Source organism: Pseudophryne corroboree, chromosome 2 (assembly GCF_028390025.1).
Source record: "Pseudophryne corroboree isolate aPseCor3 chromosome 2, aPseCor3.hap2, whole genome shotgun sequence".
NCBI classification, from domain to species: domain Eukaryota; kingdom Metazoa; phylum Chordata; class Amphibia; order Anura; family Myobatrachidae; genus Pseudophryne; species Pseudophryne corroboree.
Window position 1 is genome coordinate 921,987,756 of NC_086445.1, and position 21,087 is coordinate 922,008,842.

Genomic DNA, 21,087 nt, shown 5'->3' on the forward strand with positions numbered 1-21,087 from the left:
GGCAGCGTAAGCGGAGGATGTCACAGCAGCTGCTCACAGCAGCGTCCACCCGGCTCCAGCAAGCGAGACCTCGCTTGCTGGAGCCGGGTGGATGCTGCCGTGAGTGGCGGCTGTGATGCGTGAACATAGACAGGGGAGAGCAGCGGGCAGCATAAGCGGAGGATGTCACAGCAGCTGCTCACAGCAGCGTCCACCCGGCTCCAGCAAGCGAGACCTCGCTTGCTGGAGCCGGGTGTACATTGTCGTGAGCGGCAGCTGTGACACATCCTCCGGCTACGCTGCTGTAGCACTGCTCTCCTCCGTCTCCGCATCTGAATTCGACTTTTTTTAAAGTCGAATTGAGATTGCATTGAATAGCCCAAGTTGGATCGTCGGAATGGATTCGACTTCAATTAAATATACCCCTATGAATGGCTGCAGACTGTTGGATTGTAGATAGTACTTAATATATCATCTTTATCTGCTAGTTCTAGAAATAAAGAATAGGTGATGAATATAATCTTATTGGCTGCAGAAATTAAGCCCATACATTTGCAGCTGCTGCAAAAACAGGAATTAAATCTATGCACTGTTGTTCACATTGTAGAAGTATATTGCTGCTGTCCCAAATCATTCTGGATGTAAAGCTTATCGCATCTGAATGCAAATGATACCAACAAATAAGTCTTCCATAACCGCTTTTATGTATGTATAGACTTACACACGGTATTATACATTTTTTATATTTATAATTTACCCAATCTATTAAAATAAAGTGCAGCTGTCCTGTTTCCAAGATAAAGGATATGGGAAAGGCACCAGTTTCATCTCCACAGTGTCGCACCCTCAGACAAACAGTTTCAAGTTGCACATGTAATATGTTTATAAAAGATCACCTGGACACAAAGATTTAAGATTTCTCTCAGAGAAAACAATTCACACACACCATCTTCTCACTTTTCATCACCACTAAAGTGTGATAATTCTGAGACTGTTCAGTCAGGAGAGATGTGACCGAACTATAATCAGATCCACCTATGTACTTTGGCCAGAGACTGCGTACACTGTTATGTCTGTCATATAAAGCATTGAGGTTTTCAAGTAACATCAACGTTCTCTCCTTAAAATATACCTGTAGTTACTTTACAAATCATGATGGAGCAAAAGACCTAAAACAAGAGGTGTATAACAATCACTTAAAGTGCCAGTCATTATGTTAAACCATTTTCAAAAAGCTTCCATTCACTGTGAGTCTATGCAGTAGGCCAACGCTCAACTTCTGCAGGTCACCAGCAAAATGGTGGCAGTTATGAACAATACTAATGCTGAAAATTCATTCATTCGGTTCTGTCGCTGTGACATTCTTTTCTCTTCCTTGATTTTCTCCATATGTTCCCGTCTCGCCTTCCAGGACTGCTCTCTCGCCAGCTGCTCCCCATAATGCGCCTGGTAGAAAGCATCAAAATCGAACATGGGCGTGGTAGGGCTGGTGTTGGTCGAGGTGCTGGATGCCTCTCTCTGGCCAGTGGCCCCTTTAGATGTAGAGGTACCACCTTTTCCATTGGGCTTCTTGGCCATCTGGACATCTTTTAAGCTTAGTGTTCCCCGGTCGTATTTCTTCCTTAAGCTGATGCTCCCCAGTACATGGTACGCCTCGGTCACAAGCCCGAACTGCCTGGAGGAGGCCTTGTCCCCACTATTGCGGTCTGGGTGGAAGCGGAAAGACTGCTTGTAGTAGGCGGACTTGATCTGGGCCTGCGTGGCTTTCCCAGACACCTCCAGGATGTCATAGTAAGCAGTACGGCTCCTGTACAGTGGGTGCACCAATTCCGAATTATCATTGCCAGGGCCGTGGCGGCGACCCCCTTTCTGGTCAGAGAAGGCTCTAGAGCTGGACCACCCAGAGAAGAAGAGCAGCCACTGCCTAACCTTAATCACTGGCTCCCTGGACACCCAGACAGAGTTGGATGTGGTGGCCCCTGAGGGCCACAGCGTCTTTAATAGCAGCTTATGACGGTCCTGTGGGGGATAGCCTGCATTCCCTCTGCAGGACGTGCAGGACCACACCAGGGAGCCAGTACATCCTTTGCCACGAACACCTCCTTTGACACTGCGTTGCCAAGATCTTCCCCGAAACAACCTCAGGCTGACCTCCGCCATATCTGCCAGACCGAGCCCTTGCCGGGCCGGTAGTGTCCCAGCCAATGGCGCAGCGGCGCTACGAGACTCCAAGGTGGGCGGGTTACATTGGCATCAGTAGTATTCATCCAAATGATTGGTAGGAAGAGATGCCACTCAACATTTTTAACCAATCATATTACTGGAATCCCAAAAGAGGCTTGATACGCATTAACCTGACGCTCATGCGAGTAGTATATAAATCTGGGCTCCAAATGCCGTACACGGCGGCCATTTTGTCATAGACTTCTCAGTTTACTAGTTTTATAGTGACGTAAATATAACGCTTGGAGTGGAGACACAGTTACATAGTTACTTTAGGCCTCCTGTAGGAGAAGCGCATTGCGTGTGACGTGTGATCTGTGCGCCTTTTTCATGTGTATACGGCTCCGTGACTGTGGTGGTATCCGCGAAGAAATGCTACAGTCTGAGAGTCACATGGCCTGTGACGTCACCGGATTACATGTACGGTAAGGGAACAAGTCCCTTCTAGGATCATGGCTAGGAGTGTGAGGCGCCCGGAGCAGACCGGACCCCCGGAGCTGGTGAGAGCCTCTTTTTATGTGTGATCGGCACTCGGTGCCAGAGCTGGAGAGTCACAGACTGCCCCATGTAGTAATTACAGCAGTGACCAGGCATCATATGTGGCACATGCGTGTAGTTGCCCTGTAACAGGCCATGTGTTACCCTTCTGCTCTCCACTCAGCATTGGCTCACCAAGCTATGTCATTATTTCATACTGTGCAACATAATTTGCCTGCGATTCAAACAAAATGTGCTGGTATGTGATCACAATGATGTTCACTGTCTTGATGTTCATAACGGTGACAGTGAAATGTCGACACATGGAGAATGTAGTGTTCACTCTAGGATTTTTTTAGGGCAGGGTGCTGATCACGGGGAGAGCACATTTTTAAGTTAGTAGGGCAAAATTAGGTACATACTATAATGCTGGGTCCTCCCATTACTACATGTGAAGGCATGGACATTGCGCGCAGCAAAAATTTAGGGCGTTGTTTCGTGGGGAAGGGGCGTGGCCACATAATAGTGGCAAGTCACATTACACCACACAGCAGTGCAGCTAATACACATTGCACCAGATAGAACCTCCTATACACACTGCGCCAGATAGAGCACGTTATACACATTGCGCCAGATAGAGCACGTTATACATATTGCGCCAGGCAGAGCACGTTCTACACTTTGAGCCAGGCAGAGCACGTTCTACACTTTGAGCCAGGCAGAGCACGTTCTACACTTTGAGCCAGGCAGAGCACGTTCTACACTTTGAGCCAGGCAGAGCACGTTCTACACTTTGAGCCAGGCAGAGCACGTTCTACACTTTGAGCCAGGCAGAGCACGTTCTACACTTTGAGCCAGGCAGAGCACGTTCTACACTTTGAGCCAGGCAGAGCACGTTCTACACTTTGAGCCAGGCAGAGCACGTTCTACACTTTGAGCCAGGCAGAGCACGTTCTACACTTTGAGCCAGGCAGAGCACGTTCTACACTTTGAGCCAGGCAGAGCACGTTCTACACTTTGAGCCAGGCAGAGCACGTTCTACACTTTGAGCCAGGCAGAGCACGTTCTACACTTTGAGCCAGGCAGAGCACGTTCTACACTTTGAGCCAGGCAGAGCACGTTCTACACATTGCACCAGGTAGAGAGCACTGAGAAACTTTGCACCAGGTAGAGAGCACGTTCTACACATTGCACCAGGTAGAGAGCACGTTCTACACATTGCACCAGGTAGAGAGCACGTTCTACACATTGCACTAGGTAGAGAGCACGTTCTACACATTGCACCAGGTAGAGAGCACTGAGGCACCCTGCACCAGGTAGAGAGCACTGAGGCACCCTGCACCAGGTAGAGAGCACTGAGGCACCCTGCACCAGATAGAGAGCACTGAGGCACCCTGCACCAGATAGAGAGCACTGAGGCACCCTGCACCAGATAGAGAGCACTGAGGCACCCTGCACCAGGTAGAGAGCACTGAGGCACCCTGCACCAGGTAGAGAGCACTGAGGCACCCTGCACCAGGTAGAGAGCACTGAGGCACCCTGCACCAGGTAGAGAGCACTGAGGCACCCTGCACCAGGTAGAGAGCACTGAGGCACCCTGCACCAGGTAGAGAGCACTGAGGCACCCTGCACCAGGTAGAGAGCACTGAGGCACCCTGCACCAGGTAGAGAGCACTGAGGCACACTGCACCAGGTAGAGAGCACTGAGACACACTGCACCAGGTACAGAGCACTGAGACACACTGCACCAGGTACAGAGCACTGAGACACACTGCACCAGGTACAGAGCACTGAGACACACTGCACCAGGTACAGAGCACTGAGACACACTGCACCAGGTACAGAGCACTGAGACACACTGCACCAGGTACAGAGCACTGAGACACACTGCACCAGGTGGGTCAAATTTTTGATCTCCGCTTTTTTGTGTGCTAATTTTACTTACTGGGGGCTGATGCTGCTGGAGTTGATTGCGCTGATTCCCCCTCACACACAGCGAAGCTGATTGAAAATGGCCGCCACACTGATCCTCCCCAGCTTCCTCTTTTATAGGGTCATGTACACAGAGGAGGGAGGGCTGGGTTTGCCTCGGCGGGAGAAGCAAACCCAGCCCTCCTCATCTTACCAGATTCCGAGCAGCCTGTCCGTGTTGCCTTCAGCGCAACAAGCCTAAGGCAGCTGCAGGGGGGAGTGGTAGCGCGGCAGGCAGCGCGGTGAGACAGAGCGGCGGGGAGGAGTGACATCACGGCAGGGGGCAGTGACAGCCTGGCGCGGCGGTGAGTAGGCGGACCTTTAGTAATCAGCAGGGCGCATTCTGCCACTCTGAAAAGGGGCAGGGCGCAGCGCCCCGTCAAAGAAGGCTAGAGTGAACACTAGAGAATGTTGACATTCGTATGAGCATAATGCTACCCATACACATATTATGACTGTGTCGACATAATAGTCTAAATACTCAGGTTCAAGTGATCTAAGTGATTTCTCTGCTTTGGTGGGCTCTCTGTGAGACGCCTATCATTTTCTGTCTTTGTTATAATTGTTTTATGTAACACCACAAAGTTACACAGTGCTGTACAGAGATGTCATTCATCAGCACCTGCCTCATTGGAACTTAGGGAGTCATTCCGAGTTGGTCGCTCGCTAGCTACTTTTAGCAGTCGTAGAAACGCTAAGCCGCTGCCCTCTGGAAATGTATCTTAGCTTAGCAGAAGTGCGAACAAAAGGATCGCAGAGCGGCTACAAAAAAAAATTGTGCAGTTTTAGAGTAGCTTCAAACCTACTCAGCGCTTGCGATCACTTCAGACAGTTCAGTTCCGTATTTGACGTCACAAACACGCCCTGCGTTCGTCCAGCCACTCCTGCGTTTTTTCGAACACTCCTTGAAAACGGTCAGTTGACACCCAGAAATCCCCACTTCATATCAATCACTCTAAGGCAAGCAGTGCGACTGAAAAGCTTCGCTAGACCTTGTGTAAAACTGCATCGGCCGTTGTGAAAGTACGTCGCGCGTGCGCATTGCGCCGCATACGCAGAAGTGTTGCTTTTTTGCTTCATCGATGCGCAGTGAACATTTTTCAGCTAGCGATCAACTCGGAATGACCCCCTTAGTGTAAATTCCCTAACATACAAGGACCTGCACACATACGCTTTAGGGTTCTTTTTTCAGAATCCAGTTATCCTACAAGTGTGGGAGGAACATGCAAACTGCACACAGATATGTGCTATGACTGCTGTGAGGCAGTAATGCCAGCCACTAAAACTACAAGGCTGCCGGCTCCCAGCACTTGCATATGGACATATATAATTGAATCACCCCTGCTATGTAGAGAGCAGAGCGCTTCCAAAAATGCTCGACTGCACTGCCATTTACATTTAAAAACGTCCTTCTTTGCTTTAAAAATGAAAGTATATAAGGACTTCTTTACTGATTCCATAAATAAGTTCACACTGCATAAAACCCAAGAAATTTTTTTGTTCAGTGCATAAATCTCATAGGCCTACTGAATTACTTACCACTCTTACGTGATCCCCTGGACACTGCCAAACAAACCTATTTCCAGCTGCTCGTCTCTGCTCAAGCCCTAACCCCAATCAACTTTCTAATACATTTTAAATGCTTTCTTAACCTTCCCTCACCCAACCCATCAGCTACTATCTGTGCACAATAACGTGCTTCCTACTTCAAGGTCAAGATTGAGAAGACCTGAAATGAAATGGGTGTGGTATGGAAGGTAGATAGATTGTAACTAGGTCGACTACTATTGGTTGACAGGGTCTTTAGGTCGACATGAGTTTTTTTGGTGTTGTTTTTTTCGTAGAGTGACTGGGAACCACAATTAGTGCACCGTGTCCCCTCGTATGGCTCGCTTCGCTCGCCATGCTCCAGTCATAGTCCACGTGGCTCGTTAAGTATGAAAAGGTTCAAAAAAAGAAAATTATCGTGAAAATCTCATGTCGACATTTTGACATGTCGACCTAGTTACTGTCGGCCAATAGTGGTCGACCTAGTTACTGTCGACCTAGAGACCGGATCCCAATAAAATGGTATGCTCTTCCTCAGCCAGTGACCTGCTCAATTCCCTACCTGAACCCTCTGGCACCTTCTTTTCTTCTTGATCCCACAAATGAAGATGAAGTATCTACACCAGGCATTCCCAACCACGGTCCTCAAGGCACACCAACAGTGCAGGTTTTAGTGATATCCAGGCTTCAGCACAGATGGTTACATCAAAATAACTGAGGTACTAATTAAGTCACCTGTATTCAAGCCTGGATATCACTAAAACCAGGACTGTTAGTGTGCCTTGAGGACCGAGGTTGGGAAACACTGATCTACACACTTCTCATCTGCCTACTCCTGTTGATCCTGTAACGGTAACCTCACAAATCAGTAAAGCTCTCCTGTGCTCATCCCAACCTTAACTAAAATCTGTAATCTCTCTCTACTGGTATTTTTCAAGCATGCAGTGATTACTCCCATTCTGAAAAAAAGCACAATTCTGACCTAAACTCTCACTAACTACTGTCTCATCTCTCAGCTCCCATGCCCCTCCAAGCTACTTGATAGAATTTTCACATACAAAAGTGACAGTGCAGATAACAAGCGCTTCGAGGGTGTATACAAAATTAAATAGTTCACAGTTTCCTTTTTCCACAGCTTTTTAGCATAAATGCATTCCTCATGTGCATATGAAGGAAAAATGGGAAGAAATATTCATATGGTGAAGTATTGTTTGTCTGGCTATATTGTACTGTTACGCCCTAGGGCTACATTCCTTGTAATGTCTGCCACACATGGTGGGAAATCCGCGGATGCTTCTGCATCCTGCAGTACTGGCGCCACGGATTTACCTGAGGAAGAAGTTTTAGCCGCTGGTTCAGGTGCTGAGTGCCATACACCCAGTCAACCTGTGGCCAATCAGGACCCACCTTGGGCAGCATTCTCAAGTATGCTGACTACACTTGTGACACGTCTTACGCCCTCTGTAGGACCTCCTGTGCCATTGCAGCCACATATTGTCCCTGTAGTTAATCAGCCCTATGCGGATACTCTGTCTACCCAATTACAACAATTAAATCAAATCGTTGGTTAGACAAAAGTCTACCCCACGCCCCTCTGGGGCCAAGGGGTCCTCTAAATGTGCCATTTCTTCCTCACAATCCACTAATAATTTGGATGTGTCTTCCGATGAGGATGGGGAATATACTGATCCGTCAGACACGGATACAGTAGCTTCTGATGAGGAATCTACAACTCAGGTTGATGTTCCTGACCTAGTGGAGTCTGTTAAACTAATTCTTCAAATAGATGATGACATTGAGCCTACTACTGTGTCTAAGAAACCTGATAAGTTTAAAACATCAGAAGGTTGCTAAGGTAGTCTTACCACATTCTGACCATTTAATTGACATACGTCAGGAATCCTGGTTGTCTCCAGAAAGAAATTTTCCCTGTCGGATGCTAGCTCGTTATCCTATCCCTGCGGAGTTGAGTAACAAGTGGGGCTCCACCGCCGGTGGACTCTCATGTTGCTCATTTGGTGGTGTTATCTACTCTGCCTGTCACCACTGTCACTTCTCTGAAGGAACCGATGGATAAGCGTGTGGTGGGATGCCTGAAATCTCTTTACTCACTTACAGGTGCTGTATATAGACCCACTATGGCAGCCTCCTGGGCTGCGAAAGGTATTGAATCTTGGGTTCAGGCAATTGAGAATGAGCTGCCTCAGGATTTTTCTGACACTGCCAGACAATATTTGTCTTATATTACCACAGCCTCCCACTATATTCAGGAGGCGTCCTCTGATGCAGATGTGATGGCGCCCAAGGCTTCTACGACGTGTATCCTGGCTCGCCGGATTCTGTGATTGAGGTCCTGGAAGGTGGACCTGGACTTTAAAAAGACCTTGGAGGTGCTCCCTTTTAAAGGAGACATCCTATTTGGGGAAGATCTGAACAAGATGGTAACGGACTTGGCTACTGCCAAGACTGCGTGTCTCCCAAATACTAATCCTTCTGCTCCAAAGGCTAAGATTACCACCTTTCCTTCCTTTCGACCTCCAGGGAAGGCAAAGGGTCAGGCGTATCCGCGACAGGCTCGTGTTTCCAAAACCACTAAGCCTAAATCTAAACAATCCTGGGCCGCCCGTCAGCCTGCTTCCAAACAAGACAAGCCTGCTGCATGACTGGGCGGGACTTCTGCGGTTCACCCAGGCCTGGTTAAGACCTCTTCGGACGCCTGGGTGCGGGAAGTTGTCTCTCACGGGTACACAATCTTTTTCAAGAGACGTCCCTCTCACCAGTTTTGCCCAACAGTTATCCCTGCGGATCCGTTAAAAGCGCAAGCTCTACACTTGGTTGTACAATCCCTCCTGGATACAGTATTGGTAGTGCCGGTACCTCTGTCTCAGAAAGGCAGGGGATACTATTCGACCCGTTTCTAGTTCCGAAGCCAAATGGGTCCTTCTGGCTTATACTCAACCTCAAATCATTGAACAAATTTGTGAGAGTGTCCAAATTCCGTATGGAAACACTGCGCTCTATTGTACTGTCCATGGAGCCTGAAGACTATATGGTATCCCTGGACATACAGGATGCTTACCAGCATATTCCTATTGCCATGTCGCAATAGAAATTGATAATGTAGGTTGCTATTGGCAACCTACATTATCAATTCCAGGCTCTGCCATTTGGATTGACCACGGCCTCTCGGATTTTCACCAAGGTAATGGCAGTGATGATGGCTCATCTCCGTCGTCAGGGAATCGGGATCCTGCTGTATCTGGACGACTTGCTGATCCTGGCGAACTCCCAAGAGGTTCTCCTCAGTCATCTGGAACTGACGGTCCAATTCCTACTAGCCCACGGGTGGCTCACCAACTGGAAAAAGTCCTCGCTGGTCCCTGCTCGGAGCATGGTGCACCTGGGGGCACTACTGGACACATACAAACAACGATTGTTTCTGTCTCCAGTGAAAGTCTTGAAACTTCAGGACAGGATCAGACATTTCCTCTCTCGCTCAAGAGTGTCGATACACTCGGCGATGCAAGTACTAGGCCTCATGGTGTCGCCCTCTGCAGAGGTTAATTATTTTCAAGTGGGACGGCCTGCCTCATTGGATCAGGTCTCAAATGATCTCCTTGACTCCGGAGGTTCGTCTGTCACTGAGCTGGTGGCTACAGGACCAACAGTTGAGCAGGGGCCGTCCCTTCTGGATTTCCAACAGGGTCCTCCTGACAATGGATGCCAGCCTGCAGGGTTGGGGCGCGGTGTTGGAGCAACACTCTCTCCAGGGTCGGTGGACCAGGGAGGAATCTCTCCTCCCGATAAACGTTCTGGAATTGCGGGCAGTGTTCAGTGCGTTGACACTGGCCTTGCCTCTAGTAGATAACAGGACTGTTCAATTACAATCAGATAATGCAACCACGGTGGCGTACATAAATCATCAAGGTGACACTCGAAGCCGCATGGCAATGCTGGAAGTATTAAAAATCATTTGTTGGCGGAACGCCATCTGCCAGCAATATCGGCAGTGTTCATCCCCGGAGTCCTCAACTGAGAAGCTGATTTCCTCAGTCGTCAGGACATTCACGTCATAGAGTGGAGTTTTTATCCGGAAGGCTTTCAACTCCTAGTGTACAAGTGGTGCCTACCAGATGTAGACTTGATGGCGTCTCGACACAATCACATGGTTCCGGTCTTCGGATCAAGGACAAGGGATCCTCAAGCAGCGTTCATGGACGCACTGGCGATTCCATGGAACTTTTGGCTGCCATACGTGTTCCCTCCAGTGTCACTCCTGCCCAGGGTTCTAAGGAATTTCAAGCAAGCAAGAGGAATCCTACTTCTAGTCGCAAGAGCGTGGCTCAGACGGCATTGATTCTCAGACCTGCAGGGTCTATCAATAGAGCGTCCTCTTCTACTTCCTCAACGCCCAGACCTCCTCGTTCAGGACCCTTTGTGTCTATCCAGACCTGGCCAGGCTTCACTCCTGAGGGCCAAGGGATTCTCGGAGGCGGTTATTTAAACTATGTTGAAGGCCCGCAAGCTGGCTTCTGCACAGATTTATTACAGGGTCTGGAACTCTTACTTCACATGGTGTGCTGCTAAGAATTATGATGCCTATTCGTTCACTTCTGTGCTTTTGGCTATTCGTTCACTTCTGTGCTTTTGGCTTTTCGTTCACTTCTGTGCTTTTGGCTTTTCTGCAACAGAGCCTAGATTTAGGCCTTCGTCTGGCCTCCCTCAAGGTTCATATATCTGCCTTGTCGGTGTGGTTTCAGAGGAAAATGACGTCTCTTCCTGATGTTCATACTTTGACTCAGGGCATTTTACAGATTCAGTATCTCTATGTCCCTCCTGTGGCTCCATGTGATCTGTCTGTTGTCTTAAATGCCCTAGAGTCTCCATTCGAAACTCTTGAGTCTGTGGATCTTAAATGTCTTGCACTTAAGGTTGTGTTTTTACTGGCTATTGCCTCTGCTAGGAGGGTGTCGGACTTAGGCGCCTTGTTCTATCGTCCACTCTTTTTCTGATTTTCCACTGTGACCGGGCAGTTCTTCGTACTCGCCTTGGTTATCTACCTAAGGTGGTATCATCTTTTCACCTTAACCAAGAGATTGTGGTTCCGGCCTTTATCTCTTCTGGTTTGTCCTCCAAGGAGCGGTCTTTGGATGTGGTACGGGCTCTTCATATTTATGTTGAGAGGACTGCCTCCCTCAGGAGGTCAGATACCCTTTTTGTACTTGTTGGTTTTCACAAATGTGGCTGGCCTGCGAATAAGCAGACCTTGGCCAGATGGATATTAATGGTCATTACAAAAGCTTATGCACAGGCTGTTCTCTCAGCTCCCGCCGAGGCGCGTCCGCTGAACAATTGTGCAAGGCAGGGTCCTCTGAGAACACATTCATCAGGTTCTATGCCTTTGATACTTCCGCCTCCCAGGATGCTTCCTTTGGACGCCGGGTTCTTGTGCCCGCTACAGTGCGTCCCCTCCCATGAGGAACTGCTTTAGAACATCCCCGATGTTATTCCCTGTGGAATACCAGTGTACCCCGCTGCAGAAAATGAAATTAATGGTAAGAACTTACCTTTGTTAATCTATTTCTGCGAGGTACACTGGATTCCATAGGGCGCCCACCCTGACGCACTTAGCTTCTTTGGATTTGTATGGTATTAGCCACTAGTCCAGTGATGGCTAACCTTGACACTCCCAGCTGTTGTTGAACTACATATCCCAGCATGCCCTGCTACAGTTTTGTTATTTGACCATGCTAAAACTGATGCAGGGCATGCTGGGATGTGTAGTTCAACAACAGCTGGAGTGTCAAGGTTAGCCATCACTGCACTAGTCCCTTCTCCTGTCGTGAGAATGTGGTTCTATATGACTAACATCTACCGTCTCTTTTGCCTGCTACTGCATTGGACTGGTTAACGAAACTGAGCTCCAGTGCCTGGAGGCGGGGTTATAGAGGAGGCGGTGCAATGCATCCTGGGAACAGTCGAAGCTTTAGCCTATTGGTGCCTCGCATCAAGATCCAACTCTACACCCCAATGTTATTTCCTGTGGAATCCAGTGTACCTCGCAGAAAGAGATTTAACTATGGTAAATCTACCTCAAATCTCCTTTTTACTTACATAAGGCTATTAACCAACTGTACCAACATGCATCTCTTTGCTTATCTCAAAATATCTCCCAGATGGACCTCTCCGCTGTGCACGTGATTTGCATCTCTCATCCACACACTCTCCCATTCACGATTGCAGGACTTCCTTCAGGCTGCACCCACTCTGTGGAATGCCCTCCCACACACAATATGACTCCTGTAGTCTACAAACTTTCAAGTGTTCCCTGAAAACTCACCTCTTCAGGCAAGCTTATCAGATTCCAGAACTGCCCATATAACCTTTATAAACTTTCATATCTAATTACATCTCCTACCACATATATCCTCATATATTTTGTTTTTGTTCAATTCAACATCTTCCTGACCCTTGGCAACATTGCTGTGTGACCATATCATACAGCCCACCAAGAAACTTTGCAATCTGGTGGACCATTATGCAGTAGATAACACCTATCCTTCATTATACAATAGATAACACCTATCCTTGTGTATGAATATCAATTTCCCTATAGATTGTAAGGTTGCGAGCAGGGCCTTCCTACTTCTGTGGCTGTCTGTTATTACCGGTTGTTGGTTTTTTGTTGTTGTTTTTTTTCACTGTTGTTTCCAAATGTAAAGCTCAATGGAAAAGCTGCACTATATTAGAAACTGATAATAATAAATGTACAATTTTTTTGGAGTTCTGTAATACCGATTTGCTTATAATACCTTACTGCTTTCATTTCTTTTAGTTTTACAATGAAAATGAAGCCAGGAAATACACACATAAGTAAGAAAATTGCTTATTCTCTTGCTATGTCTCAGCATTGGAAAACAGTTCTGTTAATGGGGGTAATTCCAAGTTGATCACAGCAGGATTTTTGATAGCAATTGGGCAAAACCATGTGCACTGCAGGGGAGGCAGATATAACATGTGCAGAGAGAGTTAGATTTGGGTGGGTTATTTTATTTCTGTGCAGGGTAAATACTGGCTGCTTCATTTTTACACTGCAAATTAGATTGGAAATTGAACACACCCCACCCAAATCTAACTCTCTCTGCACATGTTATATCTGCCTCCCCTGCAGTGCACATGGTTTTGCCCAATTGCTAACAAAAATCCTGCTGCGATCAACTTGGAATTACCCCCTAATGTTCTGATAACTTTATTGGTCTTGTTTAGCTCTCGTATTATGGAAATTCAGTCACAGATGTCAGAGCGTGCTGTAGAGCTTTTGTGCTTGCCTGAGGACCAGCCATGCCTTCTGCTGGATGTGGGGTAGGTTGCATGGCTTTGTCACAGTTTTGTTGCATACGTTCCAAGTCCTGCAGCAGCACTAGTACTAATAAACCCTCTTCTTCCTCCATCTCTTGTAGCTGTGGCTCAGGTCTGAGTGGAGACCACATATCAGAGCAGGGACATCACTGGGTTGGGATTGATATCAGTACTGCCATGTTGGGTGAGTTGCTGTCTTTTCCCTTGGTGAATATGGCTATGTAACAACTCCCTTTACATTTATGACTTAACTCTTCTTTATTCCTGAAAGATGTGGCGTTAGAACGTGAGGTGGAAGGGGATCTGATCCTTGGAGACATGGGGCAGGGTATTCCCTTTCGTCCTGGTACTTTTGATGGCTGCATCAGGTATGAGCATTGTACATGAGTTCAGCATAAAGAGACATACCTTAATGTTTCATTATTTCTCCGACGTCCTAGTGGATGCTGGGAACTCCGTAAGGACCATGGGGAATAGCGGCTCCGCAGGAGACTGGGCACAAAAGAAAAGCTTTAGGACTACCTGGTGTGCACTGGCTCCTCCCCCTATGACCCTCCTCCAAGCCTCAGTTAGATTTTTGTGCCCGACCGAGCAGGGTGCAATCTAGGGGGCTCTCCTGAGCTTCTTAGAAAAAGTTAGTTTTAGGTTTCTTATTTTCAGTGAGACCTGCTGGCAACAGACTCACTGCATCGAGGGACTAAGGGGAGAAGAAGCGAACCTGCCTGCTTGCAGCCAGCTTGGGCTTCTTAGGCTACTGGACACCATTAGCTCCAGAGGGACCGAACACAGGCCCAGCCTCGGAGTCCGGTCCCAGAGCCGCGCCGCCGGCCCCCTTACAGAGCCAGAAGCAAGAAGAGGTCCGGAAAATCGGCGGCAGAAGACATCAGTCTTCAACAAGGTAGCGCACAGCACTGCAGCTGTGCGCCATTGCTCCTCAGGCACACTTCACACTCCGGTCACTGAGGGTGCAGGGCGCTAGGGGGGGGCGCCCTGAGCAGCAATAAAAACACCTTGGCTGGCGAATATACATCACATATAACCCCCAGGGCTATATGGATGTATATTAACCCCTGCCAGAATACAGCAAAAAGCGGGAGAAAAGTCCGCCGAGAAGGGGGCGGAGCCTATCTCCTCAGCACACTGGCGCCATTTTCTCTCACAGCTCCGCTGGAAGGACGTCTCCCTGACTCCCCCTGCAGTCCTGCACTACAGAAAAGGGTAAAACAAGAGGGGGGGGGCACTAATTTGGCGCAGTAATAATATAAATAGCAGCTATAAGGGAAAAACACTCTTTATAGTGTTATCCCAGTATATATATAGCGCTCTGGTGTGTGCTGGCATACTCTCCCTCTGTCTCCCCAAAGGGCTAGTGGGGTCCTGTCCTCTATCAGAGCATTCCCTGTGTGTGTGCTGTGTGTCGGTACGATTGTGTCGACATGTATGAGGAGGAAAATGATGTGGAGGCGGAGCAATTGCCTGTAATAGAGATGTCACCCCCTAGGGAGTCGACACCTGAGTGGATGGGCTTATGGAAGGAATTACGTGACAGTGTCAGCTCTTTACAAAAGACGGTTGATGACATGAGACAGCCGGCTACTCAGCTTGTGCCTGTCCAGGCGTCTCAAAGGCCATCAGGGGCTCTAAAACGCCCGTTACCTCAGATGGCAGATACAGACGCCGACACGGATACTGACTCCAGTGTCGACGATGAAGAGACGAATGTGACTTCCAGTAGGGCCACACGTTACATGATTGAGGCAATGAAAAATGTTTTACACATTTCTCTGACGTCCTAGTGGATGCTGGGGACTCCGTCAGGACCATGGGGATTAGCGGCTCCGCAGGAGACAGGGCACAAAAATAAAGCTTTAGGATCAGGTGGTGTGCACTGGCTCCTCCCCCTATGACCCTCCTCCAAGCCTCAGTTAGGTTTTTGTGCCCGTCCGAGCAGGGTGCAATCTAGGTGGCTCTCCTAAAGAGCTGCTTAGAAAAAGTTTTTAGGTTTTTTATTTTACAGTGAGTCCTGCTGGCAACAGGCTCACTGCAACGAGGGACTTAGGGGAGAAGAAGTGAACTCACCTGCGTGCAGGATGGATTGGCTTCTTAGGCTACTGGACACCATTAGCTCCAGAGGGATCGAACACAGGCCCAGCCATGGAGTCCGGTCCCGGAGCCGCGCCGCCGACCCCCTTGCAGATGCCGAAAAGTGAAGAGGTCCAGAAACCGGCGGCAGAAGACTTTTCAGTCTTCATGAGGTAGCGCACAGCACTGCAGCTGTGCGCCATTGTTGTCACACACTTCACACCAGCGGTCACTGAGGGTGCAGGGCGCTGTGGGGGGCGCCCTGGGCAGCAATGAAATACCTATACTGGCTAAAAGATACATCACATATAGCCCCTGGGGCTATATGGATGTAATTAACCCCTGCCAGGTCTCAGAAAAACGGGAGAAGAAGCCCGCCGAAAAGGGGGCGGGGCCTATTCTCCTCAGCACACAGCGCCATTTTCCCTCACAGAAATGCTGGTGGGAAGGCTCCCAGGCTCTCCCCTGCACTGCACTACAGAAACAGGGTTAAAACAGAGAGGGGGGGCACTTATTTGGCGATATGATTATATATATTAAGATGCTATAAGGGAAAAACACTTATATAAAGGTTGTCCCTGTATAATTATAGCGTTTTGGTGTGTGCTGGCAAACTCTCCCTCTGTCTCTCCAAAGGGCTAGTGGGGTCCTGTCCTCTATCAGAGCATTCCCTGTGTGTGTGCTGTGTGTCGGTACGTGTGTGTCGACATGTATGAGGACGATGTTGGTGAGGAGGCGGAGCAATTGCCTGTAATGGTGATGTCACTCTCTAGGGAGTCGACACCGGAGTGGATGGCTTATTTAAAGAATTACGTGATAATGTCAACACGCTGCAAGGTCGGTTGACGACATGAGACGGCCGGCAAACCAATTAGTACCTGTCCAGGCGTCTCAAACACCGTCAGGGGCGTTAAAACGTCCTTTTACCTCAGTCGGTCGACACAGACGCGGACACTGACTCCAGTGTCGACGGTGAAGAAACAAACGTATTTTTCTTTTAGGGCCACACGTTACTTGTTAAGGGCAATGAAGGAGGTGTTACATATTTCTGATACTACAAGTACCACAAAAAAGGGTATTTTGTGGAGTGTGAAAAAACTACCTGTAGTTTTTCCTGAATCAGATAAATTAAATGAAGTGTGTGATGATGCGTGGGTTTCCCCCGATAGAAAATTATTGGCGGTATACCCTTTCCCGCCAGAAGTTAGGGCACGTTGGGAAACACCCCTTAGGGTGGATAAGGCGCTCACACGCTTATCAAAACAAGTGGCGGTACCGTCTCCAGATAGGGCCGCCCTCAAGGAGCCAGCTGATAGGAGGCTGGAAAATATCCTAAAAAGTATATACACACATACTGGTGTTATACTGCGACCAGCGATCGCCTCAGCCTGGATGTGCAGCGCTGGGGTGGCTTGGTCGGATTCCCTGACTGAAAATATTGATACCCTTGACAGGGACAGTATTTTACTGACTCTAGAGCATTTAAAGGATGCATTTCTATATATGCGAGATGCACAGAGGGATATTTGCACTCTGGCATCAAGAGTAAGTGCGATGTCCATATCTGCCAGAAGTTGTTTATGGACACGACAGTGGTCAGGTGATGCAGATTCCAAACGGCACATGGAAGTATTGCCGTATAAAGGAGAAAAAGACAACGTCTTTTCAGCCTCAGTCCTTTCGTCCCCATAAGGGCAAGCGGTCAAAAGGCCAGTCATATCTGCCATGGGATAGAGGAAAGGGAAAAAGACTGCAGCAGGCAGCCCATTCCCAGGAACAGAAGCCCTCCACCGCTTCTGCCAAGTCCTCAGCATGACGCTGGGGCCGTACAAGCGGACTCAGGTGCGGTGGGGGGTCGTCTCAAGAGTTTCAGCGCGCAGTGGGCTCACTCGCAAGTGGACCCCTGGATCCTACAAGTAGTATCCCAGGGGTACAGATTGGAAGTTCGAGACGTCTCCCCCTCGCAGGTTCCTGAAGTCTGCTTTACCAACGTCTCCCTCCGACAGGGAGGCAGTAGTGGAAACAATTCACAAGCTGTATTCCCAGCAGGTGATAATCAAAGTACCCCTCCTACAACAAGGAAAGGGGTATTATTCCACACTATATTGTGGTACTGAAGCCAGACGGCTCGGTGAGACCTATTCTAAATCTGAAATATTTGAACACTTACATAAAAAAGGTTCAAATCAAGATGGAGTCACTCAGAGCAGTGATAGCGAACCAGGAAAAAGGGGACTATATGGTGTCCCGGGACAGATGCTTACCTCCATGTCCCAATTTGCCCTTCTCACCAAGGGTACCTCAGGTTCGTGGTACAGAACTGTCACTATCAGTTTCAGACGCTGCCGGTTGGATTGTCCACGGCACCCCGGGTCCTTACCAAGGTAATGGCCGAAATGATGATTCTTCTTCAAAGAGGACGATCTCCTGATAAGGGCAAGGTCCAGAGAACAGTTGGAGGTCGGAGTAGCACTATCTCAAGTAGTTCTACGACAGCACGGGTGGATTCTAAATATTCCAAAACCGCAGCTGTTTCCGACGACACGTCTGCTGTTCCTAGGGATGATTCTGGACACAGTCCAGAAAAAGGTGTTTCTCCCGGAGAAGAAAGCCAGGGAGTTATCCGAGCTAGTCAGGAACCTCCTAAAACCAGGAAAAGTGTCAGTGCATCATTGCACAAGGGTCCTGGGAAAAATGGTGGCTTCTTACGAAGCGATTCCATTCGGCAGATTTCACGCAAGAACTTTTCAGTGGGATCTGCTGGACAAATGGTCCGGATCGCATCTGCAGATGCATCAGCGGATAACCTTATCGCCACGGACAAGGGTGTCTCTTCTGTGGTGGTTGCAGAGTGCTCATCTGTTAGAGGGCCGCAGATTCGGCATACAGGACTGGGTCCTGGTGACCACGGATGCCAGTCTGAGAGGCTGGGGAGCGGTCACACAGGGAAGAAACTTCCAGGGAGTATGGTCAAGCCTGGAGATGTCTCTTCACATAAATATACTGGAGCTAAGAGCGATTTACAATGCTCTAAGCCTGGCAAAACCCCTGCTTCAGGGTCAGCCGGTGTTGATCCAGTCGGACAACATCACGGCAGTCGCCCACGTAAACAGACAGGGCGGCACAAGAAGCAGGAGAGCAATGGCAGAAGCTGCAAGGATTCTTCGCTGGGCGGAAGATCATGTGATAGCACTGTCAGCAGTGTTCATTCCGGGAGTGGACAACTGGGAAGCAGACTTCCTCAGCAGACACGATCTACACCCGGGAGAGTGGGGACTTCATCCAGAAGTCTTCCACATGATTGTGAACCGTTGGGAAAAACCAAAGGTGGATATGATGGCGTCTCGCCTCAACAAAAAACTGGACAGGTATTGCGCCAGGTCAAGAGACCCTCAGGCAATAGCTGTGGATGCTCTGGTAACAACGTGGGTGTTCCAGTCAGTGTATGTGTTTCCTCCTCTGCCTCTCATACCAAAAGTACTGAGAATTATACGGCAAAGGGGAGTAAGAACGATACTCGTGGCTCCGGATTGGCCAAGAAGAACTTGGTACCCGGAACTTCAGGAGATGCTCACGGAAGATCCGTGGCCTCTACCTCTAAGACGGGACCTGCTTCAGCAGGGATCGTGTCTATTCCAAGACTTACCACGGCTGCGTTTGACGGCATGGCGGTTGAACGCCGAATTCTAAGGGAAAAAGGCATTCCGGAAGAGGTCATTCCTACACTGGTAAAAGCCAGGAAGGAGGTGACTGCACAACATTCTCACCGCATTTGGAGAAAATATGTTGCATGGTGTGAGGCCAGGAAGGCCCCCACGGAGGAATTTCAATTGGGTCGATTCCTACATTTCCTGAAAACAGGATTGTCTATGGGCCTCAAATTGGGGTCCATTAAGGTTCAAATTTCGGCCCTGTCGATTTTCTTCCAAAAAGAATTGGCTTCAGTTCCTGAAGTCCAGACTTTTGTAAAAGGAGTACTACATATACAGCCCCGGTTGTGCCCCCAGTGGCTCCGTGGGACCTTAATGTAGTTTTGGATTTTCTCAAATCCCATTGGTTTGAGCCACTCAAATCGGTGGATTTGAAATATCTTACATGGAAAGTAACCATGCTACTGGCCCTGGCTTCAGCCAGGAGAGTGTCAGAATTGGCGGCTTTATCGTATAAAAGCCCATATCTGATTTTCCATTCGGACAGGGCAGAACTGCGGAAGCGTCCTCAGTTTCTGCCTAAGGTGGTGTCAGCGTTTCACCTGAACCAGCCTGTTGTGGTGCCTGCGGCTACTAGCGATTTGGAGGATTCCAAGTTGCTGGACGTTGTCAGGGCATTGAAAATATATATTTCAAGGACGGCTGGAGTCAGAAAATCTGACTCGCTGTTTATACTGTATGCACCCAACAAGCTGGGTGCTCCTGCTTCTAAGCAGACGATTGCTCGTTGGATTTGTAGCACAATTCAACTTGCACATTCTGTGGCAGGCCTGCCACAGCCTAAATCTGTCAAGGCCCATTCCACAAGGAAGGTGGGCTCATCCTGGGCGGCTGCCCGAGGGGTCTCGGCATTACAACTCTGCCGAGCAGCTACGTGGTCGGGGGAGAACACGTTTGTAAAATTCTACAAATTTGATACCCTGGCTAAAGAGGACCTGGAGTTCTCTCATTCGGTGCTGCAGAGTCATCCGCACTCTCCCGCCCGTTTGGGAGCTTTGGTATAATCCCCATGGTCCTGACGGAGTCCCCAGCATCCACTAGGACGTCAGAGAAAATAAGATTTTACTTACCGATAAATCTATTTCTCGTAGTCCGTAGTGGATGCTGGGCGCCCATCCCAAGTGCGGATTATCTGCAATACTTGTACATAGTTATTGTTAACTAATCGGGTTATTGTTGTTGTGAGCCATCTATCCAGAGGCTCCTACGTTTGTCATACTGTTAACTGGGTTCAGATCACAAGTTGTACGGTGTGATTGGTGTGGCTGGTATGAGTCTTACCCGGGATTCAAAATCCTTCCTTATTGTGTACGCTCGTCCGGGCACAGTATCCTAACTGAGGCTTGGAGGAGGGTCATAGGGGGAGGAGCCAGTGCACACCAGGTAGTCCTAAAGCTTTTCTTTTGTGCCCAGTCTCCTGCGGAGCCGCTATTCCCCATGGTCCTTACGGAGTTCCCAGCATCCACTACGGACTACGAGAAATAGAATTATCGGTAAGTAAATTCTTATTTCTCTGACGTCCTAGTGGATGCTGGGACTCCGTAAGGACCATGGGGATATAGCGGCTCCGCAGGAGACAGGGCACAAAATAAAAGCTTAAGGATCAGGTGGTGTGCACTGGCTCCTCCCCCTATGACCCTCCTCCAAGCCCCAGTTAGATTTTTGTGCCCGGCCGAGAAGGGTGCAATCTAGGTGGCTCTCCTGAGCTGCTTAGAATAAAAGTTTAGTTAGGTTTTTT

General features: G+C 48.7%; 2 protein-coding genes across 3 annotated transcripts in view; one reads left to right on the top strand and one right to left on the bottom strand.

Annotated features, from left to right (window-relative positions):
• Positions 1-660: 660 nt before the first annotated feature.
• Positions 661-2,241, bottom strand: DNAJC30 (DnaJ heat shock protein family (Hsp40) member C30). The gene has a single exon (XM_063956163.1). It carries the CDS (start codon positions 2,137-2,139, stop codon positions 1,252-1,254), a length of 888 nt encoding a protein of 295 aa, XP_063812233.1. The 5' UTR covers positions 2,140-2,241; the 3' UTR covers positions 661-1,251.
• Positions 2,242-2,440: 199 nt separating this feature from the next.
• BUD23 (BUD23 rRNA methyltransferase and ribosome maturation factor) overlaps positions 2,441-21,087 on the top strand; it is a 56,227-nt gene continuing 37,580 nt past the window's right edge. The window contains exons 1-5 of one of the 2 annotated variants that reach the window (XM_063956164.1): positions 2,441-2,702; positions 13,034-13,071; positions 13,465-13,560; positions 13,659-13,741; positions 13,829-13,925. In XM_063956164.1, the coding sequence (XP_063812234.1) occupies positions 2,655-2,702; positions 13,034-13,071; positions 13,465-13,560; positions 13,659-13,741; positions 13,829-13,925 (362 nt within the window). In that variant the 5' untranslated portion in view covers positions 2,441-2,654. The remainder of the gene's footprint in view (positions 2,703-13,033; positions 13,072-13,464; positions 13,561-13,658; positions 13,742-13,828; positions 13,926-21,087) is intronic. The other variant, XM_063956165.1, reaches the window with a different exon arrangement.

Bases quoted from the DNA above. Each gene is read 5' to 3' on its own strand.
- DNAJC30 (XM_063956163.1), bottom strand. From the start codon at position 2,139: ATGGCGGAGGTCAGCCTGAGGTTGTTTCGGGGAAGATCTTGGCAACGC.